This window comes from Peromyscus eremicus, chromosome 13 (assembly GCF_949786415.1).
Source record: "Peromyscus eremicus chromosome 13, PerEre_H2_v1, whole genome shotgun sequence".
Taxonomy (NCBI): Eukaryota; Metazoa; Chordata; class Mammalia; order Rodentia; family Cricetidae; genus Peromyscus; species Peromyscus eremicus.
In genome coordinates, this window is record NC_081429.1 from 43248709 (window position 1) to 43258417 (window position 9709).

The 9709-nt window shown below is 37.4% G+C and overlaps 1 protein-coding gene across 1 annotated transcript in view; it reads left to right on the top strand.

Annotated features, from left to right (window-relative positions):
- Window positions 1-2648, top strand: part of Erbb4 (erb-b2 receptor tyrosine kinase 4) — a 708187-nt gene extending 705539 nt beyond the window's left edge. The window contains exon 28 of the mRNA XM_059278119.1: window positions 709-2648. Within this exon, the coding sequence (XP_059134102.1) occupies window positions 709-1154 (446 nt within the window). The 3' untranslated portion in view covers window positions 1155-2648. The remainder of the gene's footprint in view (window positions 1-708) is intronic.
- The last annotated feature ends 7061 nt before the right edge of the window (window positions 2649-9709 follow it).

Consider the following 9709-nt stretch of genomic DNA (forward strand, 5'->3'; position numbering starts at 1 on the left):
GAGAGAGAGAGAGAGAGAGAGAGAGAGAGAGAGAGAGAGAGAGAGAGAGAGGTGAAGAATTTTGTACAAAGGATATATTTTTGGAAAAATTTTAATTTGATATTAAATGTATGTGTGTGCTTGTGTGTGTGTGTGTGTGTGTGTGTGTGTGTGTGTGTGTAGTGTGTGTCTGTGTGTCTGTGTTCACATGTGTGCTGGAGCCCATGGAGTCCAGAAGAGGGCATTAAATTTCCTGGAGCTGGAGTTCGAGGAGCTTGTGAGCGCCGAACATGGATCCTGGGAAGCCAGCTCTGGCCGTTTTGTAAAATCTGCAAGCGCTTAACCATTGGACCATTTCTCCAGCCCCACAAAGGGTGTTTAACCCTGACAGCCCCATAAACAGAAGCCTGTACAGAGCTGGCACCATATGTAGGTGCCTTTAGAAGAGAAAAAAATCTAGAAGACTGGGATTCCGACCCATGTCCTTGTCCATGCCCTGCTTTGCTAACATTTTTTTTGTTACCGTTTTGTTTTGTTTTCGTTTTTCTCCTTCCTGTCCCAATCTACATGCAGGCTTTGTTTTGTTTTGAGAAAAGAAAACGAATTTGTGGCTCTCTTGTTCTAAACAAACCTAACTGTTGTTCTTAACTTTAGTCAGATTAACGATATCTGAACGTAGATCTCTATTAGATGTCATTTTTGTATATATAAATATATATGTTCTTTCAGAATATCTGAATCCTGTGGAAGAAAACCCTTTTGTGTCACGGAGAAAAAATGGAGACCTTCAAGCTTTAGATAACCCGGAATATCACAGCGCTTCCAGCGGTCCGCCCAAGGCGGAGGATGAGTATGTGAATGAACCACTCTATCTCAACACCTTCGCCAACGCCTTGGGGAACGCCGAGTACCTGAAGAACAGCGTACTGTCTGTGCCCGAGAAAGCCAAGAAAGCATTCGACAACCCCGACTACTGGAACCACAGCCTGCCACCCCGGAGCACCCTTCAGCACCCAGACTACCTGCAGGAATACAGCACAAAGTATTTTTATAAACAGAACGGACGGATCCGCCCTATTGTGGCAGAGAATCCTGAGTACCTCTCTGAGTTCTCACTGAAGCCAGGCACTATGCTGCCCCCTCCGCCCTACAGACACCGGAATACTGTGGTGTGAGCTCAGCTGGGGTGTTAGGTGAAGAGACATGCCCACTCCATTCCCTCCCCCCACACACCCCTGCTCTTTCTCTGGTGGCCTTCCTTCTCCCAAGGCCAGTAGTTTTGACACTTCCTAATGGAAGGTGTAGAGACGCAATGATAGTTCTGTGCTTACCTAACTTGAACATTAGAAGGAAAGACTGAAGGAGAAAGACAGGAAGACACACGCTGTTTCTTCGTTTCTTCATATGGGTTGGTCAACAGTGTCAGAGCTAGAGAAGGCCTAGGGCATATAAGGTAGTACTGCCTGCTGTCAGAGTCCCAGCATTAACTTTTACATTCTCTCTCCCTCCTTCATTCCTTCCCTTTCTCCTATCAATGCAGGTGATTGAAAACCCAGACTCCATTCTCATCTGCATCCATAGACTTGTGCATATTCAGCATCCCTAAAATCATACGAAAGCTTTCATTAGAACAAAAAGATGAACATTTGGATCCCATTTGATAGTAACTGATATTGAGAAGCCAATTTCTTTCTCCAATAGTTTCTTTCCTGGCAAGTAAGAATGGCCAACCCAGCTTTTATAATTTTTAAATCTCCATTATAGTTATAACTAGTAATTATGCATAGAAGGCCTCTCTGGTGTTCCCATTTTGGTTTGTTTTGGCCTGTTCCTTTATATTAGTTCCTCTCCTATTTGGGGCTGTAGTTTCTAGTTACGAAGATATTTACATAAAAGCTTCTTGACACAGTTGAAACACACACACACACACAAAAAATTATATGATGTAGAGGCCATTATTTTAAATCATGCAGTCATTTAAATTAGAAGAGAAAGCCAAGATACTAGTAAAAATAGCATCAAATCCAGATTTCATGTTTTGCACTACTGAATTTATTCTTCCCAGTCATTTTCATTCTTTAGCATTTTATTTTTCGCCATAAATGACTGTCTTTGATGGGCAGTGGTAATCTTCAGAGTAGAAGGGATGCTAAGAAACAGTTCTGTGTGGTTCAAAAAAACTACTGATACTTTCAGGGGTGGTCCCATGGGGGATCCATGCAGTGGAAGAAACACTGGATTGGGTACGTCTACATGGAAGGTACTCAGAAATGTAGTTTGCACTTAAGCTCTAATTTTATTTGCTCTTTTTCTGAACTCTACTTTGGATTTTGAATGAAGCAATATGGAAGCAACCAGCAGATTTAAGTACATTTTTTTAAAGGATCTAAGATAAATACAGACTGTGGAAATGCCAAACCAAGCCAACTAGGACTTTGGAACAGTACCCAGGGATTGCGGTGAGAGGGCCAGCACATTATCTTCATACTCTGTGACATTTGCTGTGTAAGGAAGTATGTTAAGTTTGTACTCTCTGTGTGAAGGAATGCAAGTTGAGGACTGGCTTGAAATCCATGGAATTTCTAGAATGAGACTCTGTTTATATGGAGTAGAAGGTAGCTTAACTCTTCATACCTAAGTTGCTATAATTAAAAGTAGATCACAAACATTTGGAGCATATGAACAGGTCCATGATTAAGTTAAAAGTTGTAAATAAACATGAAAACCCTTCTCATGCAATCATTTTATCATCCAATACATTAATCTTGTAATAATTTATGTAATGACTCTTCATCTACTACCATACTATGTCCCGGTTGTAGAACCATCTCTTGTAGCTTTCATTTGAAAAGAACACCTATGGGGTTAAGATGGCTGATGGGAACAATGACAGATGAATCTCTAGGAAATAAGGAAACCTAGTACTTCGCTCTTTTCTACAAAACTCTTCTCTGAGTCATTTAGATTTTTAAACATTTCTTTCTACTGTTATTTTGTTAAGAGACAATTAGACTCACTAGCCTAAAAAAAAAAAATCAATTAGATTAAACATTTTCTTGTTAAAACAGAGTGCTTAAGGGAGAAATTTTTTCAAGGACGTTTATGTTTCTACCTATTTTGAAAAAGTAAATCCATCCATCCAAATCTAGATTTATTCAATTGATATTTGTTTAAAGTCTACTAAAAGTATGTGGGGGAGCAGTCAGATAAATGAGATATCATCTCTGACTTCAAATGTTAACAATCTAAATTTATTTCCTGTGACATTCTTATTTCTCCATGAGTCCAAGGAACCAGGTCACATTAACTATTTGTGAAAGGCTTCACAGAACAGGTTTTTAGTAAAAGTTCTGAAAACTCATTGGGATGTAAGTTAAACATCCTTCAAACTACCGAAGATGACAAATACAATCACTTCTATGTTCTTATCCAGACACAAACTTGACCAGAAAAATATGGTATCTCTGGCAAAGTGACAGTCTTACTATGAAAGCAGCAGCAAATGGTGATCTTTGGCCAAACCTCTTAAATGTGTTGGGTTTGGTCTCTTCTTATGCTAAGAGAAGTGAAGCAAATTGAAAATGGGAGCTAGAGACAGGAGGAGGGTTTGTGAGATCTTGTCTAGTGAAGTCTAACCCTAAATTTACTAGAGATAAAGACATAGCATGATCCAAGGGCCGCAGCTTTAAAACCCAAAGCTCCCCAACCCAATTCAGAGGCATCTACAAGAAAAGGGACCTTGTATAGGTCCCTATTAAGCATGAAGAGTTGAAATGTAAGCCTTTGCTATTAGATAAATCTATGCCTACCCATTGCTGGCAGCACCTTTGGAAAGTTATTCCGACCTTTCTCTTCGTTTACTATGTTCATATGGCTTCTAGTGGGAATAAGAAAGCAGACTTTTTTTTTTTTTTTTTTTTTTTTTGTAAAAGAAAGAAGATAATCTCTTAACTGTTAAAGCCATGGAAACATAGTCAGTGAATGCTGTCTCTTTCCTTCTTAGAAGCACAAGATTTGCAGTTCTACACATCTCCCCCTGGAGATAGATGCCGGAGAAATTGAGAATGACCCCTAAATGCCATTTTATCATTCCTTTTTATGACTTTCTAATATATGCTTGTTGTTCTGGTATTTGGCGTTTGTTTTAGTTTTGACTACCTAAGGGGGAAATTATTCAAGAGTGGACTAAAGGGACAGCAAACAGGGATTGTGAGGAGGACTTTCATTTACTTAAGAGAATAACCTGTTTAACCTGGTAAACTCAAATTGTAAGATGCTAGTTAAAGCCTACAGATTGCTGTGGAATATCAGGTGCTAGTCATCAGCAGTACCAATCAGAATATGCAGAATCAATTTGAAAGACTCAGTAAAATTAATGTTAAAATTAAGCTTACTATATATATTTTTTTAAATCGTCAAATTGTAACAATCATGCTAAAGTTTGGGGAATCTAATTTTCAGGCAGGGTAATTTTTTTTTCTTTTTTGGTGAAATACTTATTTAAAGAAGCTATTCTTAAATAGATGAGAAAAAAAATATCCTCTAAGTCGGGAGAGGTTCAGAGTCACCAAAACGCTGCAGCTCAAGCAAGAAGCTAGTCCTGGTTTTCTGAATTACATTGGTAGCACAGGTTAGGATGTGGTTCTTTCTCTCGAGAAGCATTCTTGAAACTGTGAAAAACAATGCACATTTCAAACTATTAAAAACACAAAATGGAAGATCAAAGACTTAGTAAAAGTCTGATTTTTGTAAGTCAGGAAGAATGGCTGACTAGCTCTAACTTAAAAGACGAAATTGGAGGGGGGGTAGCTGATAAGTATGTCATTTTCATGTGTTACACCTTTTGATAATGGCGCATATTGGCAATGGCGGGGAAAGGATAGTAGAAAGAGATGAGGCTTGGCTGATACATGGGGTTGGTGGATGATCGGTGTGTTTTCTGAGATGTCAAACTAGAAATAAAAAACAAGTTTTTATGCCTGACACAGAAGGATGTAAATATAAGATTCTTTTGAACAGTCTAACCTTTATTTAAAAACTGGAATTCTTTGTCCATCTGTAATTGTTGATTATTTAACTAGTACATGTAGTTCACAAGGTAAAAAAAAGAAAAAAGAAAAAAAGTGACCATGAAAGCATGTGTATAACTGGACACAAATCATGCCAATGCCGTAAGACGTAGAATTAGTTAGGTTATCAAACGTTAAATGCTTTTAATATTAAAAAGAAATCAAACTAGAAAATTAATCATGAAATATAAACAACACAGTAAAATTCAGACTATGAAAATGTAGGGTGGGTTTTGCATAGAAAATAAAAAATAAGTTTGCCATTTAAAATGGTTGGTTGTTGGTTGGGTTTAGCAGATAGTAGACATAGTGTGGTTTCAATTGTGAAAACTTGCTTTAGAGCACTACAGACGATTTTTCTCTTGTTCTCCTATTCTTTCATTACATTTAAAATGTATTACGTACAAAGAGGATGCAGAAAGGAATTGCTTTGCAGACATCAATTTGAAGTGCTTTAACAGGCAGATAAACCACATGTGAGGTTAAAAGATCTTCCAAATGAGTAAAGGAAATGAAAAGGGTCTATATTACCTTTTATAGATGCAAAACAAAATGAGTGTTATCATTTAGAAAGCAAACACAACATATTTAATTTGTGACATGTCTTTTCTTTTCTCATCATACCTTCTTGCCTACGTAACCAATATGGAACCCATTACCTTTTTTTTGTTTGGTTTTTTTTTTGGTTTGTTTTTGATAAGTAGATGCTGAAGCAAAAATTCTAAACTATTAAATAGGTGTTCTTTTGGACTCTTGTTTTTTAACTGTTGGTTCATTACGAGGCAAATGAGAAATCCAAAAACACAGCTACTAACAGTTAAAAAGTCAGACAAACCAACTTCTACTGCATATAACATGGGCAGAGAGTCTGGCTGTGCCTCTCTGGGGCTGCAGGACAGTCTTGTCCTTCTGTAGACATGTCAAGGTATTTGGTGGTCTCCTGCTGACCATCTGCTCAAGAAAAAAAATGACATGTGAATATGAATGTGAATCAGGCATAATTTTAAAAGGCAGTTGAGACTTTTTTGTTGACACTAAGATGAGGCCAACATTCACGTGTCTGGATAGAATCAACACAATTTTTCTAAACTTAGAGATGCCTTTGAAGGATTTCTCTCCGCTGTTATGAACACAAAGACACTGTGGACATTGTATGGGATCAGGTGCCCTTGCATTTGTATCTATAAAACCTTCTAACATCAGGGGTTGCTTTGTTCCTTTCTTTAAGTGAAAGCATCATAAAATAATAAGAATTTCAGATTCTTGCTCATCAAGTCCCAATGATTAAATGTACAATAGATAGGATGTTTCCCTTGCAGACCCCTGTCTCACCTCACTCCTGGCCAAGAGATGGTTTAGGTAGAAGAAAATGCTTCTAGAGTCATAGGCTGAAAAGACTATATAAGCCCCAATTTCAAGGAGCGTTCACATGTCTCCCCTGGAAGGAAATTCCTTGAAAGTCAGCTTTGCAAGTGAGTGATCACCTTATCAGAGACACAGAAAATTTTATTTGCCTCTGAGTCTTAGAGGAAAGTGGCACCTTTGCTTTTCCGTCCCCCACTTGCACAATGCCTTTTTCTGTTTGATTTTCTGTCACTAATTCAAAGTGGCTCTCCTAAGGCTGTCGCTTTCTCAAGCCATAGTGGATCTATGAAGACCCACATCCTCTTCTGTGAAATACTGACCTAGCCTTTGCCCTCAAATGCCTGATTTTTTTCCATTAAAATATTCAACCACTCTAGATGGTAGTAAACTACTTCTCAAATAAAAGACAGCACAAAAAAATTATTTAAGAAGCTAAAATTGTTTTTCCATGACAATTGATTCTCTCACTGTGGACTTCTCTGTAGGAATTTGAGATAAGTTAGCTCTGTAATGAGTCTCGAAACTCATGTTGTATGTACATGTACCTCTAGATCTTACCTTTACTCTTTCCATGAAAACTGTGTATGTGTAGATATAGTTTTATGTGTATATATATATATATAAAACTAAGTTATTGCAGCCGACTAACTTATTTACTTTGATCACTTTATTTTATTCCTGATTATAAATATTTTACAGCTGCTAGATTTTTCTTTCCCAGATGAGGAGTGTTATTACCACAAAAGTAGAGGCAATTCACCTTTAAGAACCTTCTCTGAGTTTGGTTGAACATCCATCCATCTAACACAGTTATAACAAGCACCATGTCACTGTAATGAAAGCCCACGTCGACTGACAGAATTCTACTTTCTCTACAAGGAAATTTTTCTGTTAATGCTTTAGTGTGCTCTCCCCTATGTCATGAGAAGTGTTTATATTTGTATAAATATACAAATACAGGAAAACAAGATTTCATACCTGTAGACAATAGTCCAGTTTGTCCAAACCACTTCGACTTTCTTGCTATTTTTATCCCTAATGTGTTGATGTTTCCCCTGGCCTGTTGCCTCGTTGAAGACTAGCAAACCCTACCTTCTATCGATTTACAGAAACCTGACTTTCAAGTTTCATTTCCTGTGTTTTTCAGTTAATGGAGGGGTTGTACCATTTTCCTTAATGTGAGAGTCATATCCCTGTATAGTTCTGGATCTCTCAGGGGCTGGGAGTGGGGAGTGACAGTAACACCCACAACACTCCAAGAACCCTTTTGGAATTATTCCAGTAATCAGCTATGAAAGTAATTTTCTAAATGTAGATAGATACATGTAAGCCGTTCTTTTAAAGTAAGGTACTTTGAAATATGTAGCATAAACTGGTACTGCTGTTAAATGGGTCGACTCTTAAACTGAGCAGCTGTGCAAGGGCAGCTAACTTTGAATGCTCACCTTACTGGCCGGCTTGCATCCACCTCAGCATGGGAACATCAAGGCCTGCATGGCCGCACACTGACAGTGCATTTTCCCATGCTCTGGCTGCTTGATCAGTCTCATTTCTGAGTATCACTAGAATAGGATCAAATATAAATGAGATTCATGTGCAAGACAATTCATGGCACACACACAAAACTAGGTCACATTAAATCTCTCAAAATTCATCTCATGCACGCATCACAGTAGTTAAATAAGAGGGTTTGGGTGAGAAAGGGAGACAATTTGCAGAAAAGGCAGAGTTGCGCTCATTTCCTTATTTTTTGACTTGTAAACAGAAAACGAGTCCTCTTTCCTCTGAAGTATCATCAAAGGACAGGGCCGAAAAAAAAATAACTCGCTGGTAGCCATCGATATTTCATTTCAAACCCAGCATTCAAAGTTAGCTGCCTTTTTGAAATAAACAAACAAAAAATACTACTGTATGTTTGAAAATGTGAATAGTATTTTTATAGCTTGTTAAAGACATGGCTAGCTGCATTTGTAAATAAGGATAATGTTGCTTTGATTTTCTTCTGTGAACATCTTTATTTGGAACATAATTGTCTTTAGGGTTCATTTGTATATAAGTAATTGGCTTGTGATTGTTTCTTTTTTGGTTGGAAGTTATCATTTTGACATTACCTGTGATTCTGTGTTCAGCACTATTGTGATGTGTCCAACCTCTGCACTCGCTTACACAATAGGATATGCCGATTGTGTGTGGTGAAATGTTATTTTCATTTTTTTCTATGTTATCTATGAAGGATTGTGCACTTAACACATACTAACTTTTTTAATGTTAGGTATATTTTTAGTATAATTTTCCTATTCTTTCTTCTCCTCCAACCCTTCAACCTCTTCTCCCTCCTGCCCCTACTTTCTGTTGTTATTGAGGACAAGGGAGAAACTGTATTTTAAATTGATGTAATTAGGCTTTTTGAGTTAGTTCTCAAGGATCCTCTTCTGACTCTTGGGAAAGAATTGTGCCTGCCCAAGGCACGTATAGAATGCGACTGCTTTGCCTCATTCCATACTGATCATCCCAGCTGAACAATTTGAAAACTGTTCTGCCTTTTTGTTACATGAATCTGTCAGAAATATATTTTTAATTTAATATAAATGAAATTCAATAAAATATGAAACAAATGTTCTTTCTGTGCTGGAACTTTTTAATAAGAAAAAAATCAGTTGGGGAAGAGAAAGGTTTGTTCTGCATTTAATAACCTGAAGATGTGAAAATGGCTTCATGTCTGTCCATGTTTAGAACTCTCATTGATTATTCTTCAGAAGCCTTCAGTCAGTTGGATTGGGTTCCATTTCCCTATGCTTTCACCATCCAGGCATATGCCTATTGACTTGTCTGCACAGGCTTTGCTTAATTAACTGTGGTGGGTTTGTTTCATTGGGAATAAAATAATTATAAAATATTTTGTAGGTGGAATCCAAGTAACATTTTGTTTCTTCCTGCCTTCAATGCAGTTCATGGCAATATTTTTTTTTTAAACAAAGACTTCAAATGGCAAAACCGTGTTTGCAGAAGGGAAGGAGGCATGGGGCCTTCAGTTGGGAACTAACTATGGAGTCAATACCTTGGAACTCTGGGAGAGTGATATCAGACACAACTCTTTATTACCTCTTTTCCATTTAAGTTTTAATATTACTACTTCTTGACTACAAAGTGTAAAAATGTCACAGTTCCAATAATTTCTCATTAGAAGTCTATTATTCTTTCAAACTACTGTACTTAGGTGATTATACATTATCTCAACTAAAACCAGGAGCAACAACAGAAAAAAAAGCCTTTTAACACAATATATTACAGAAATT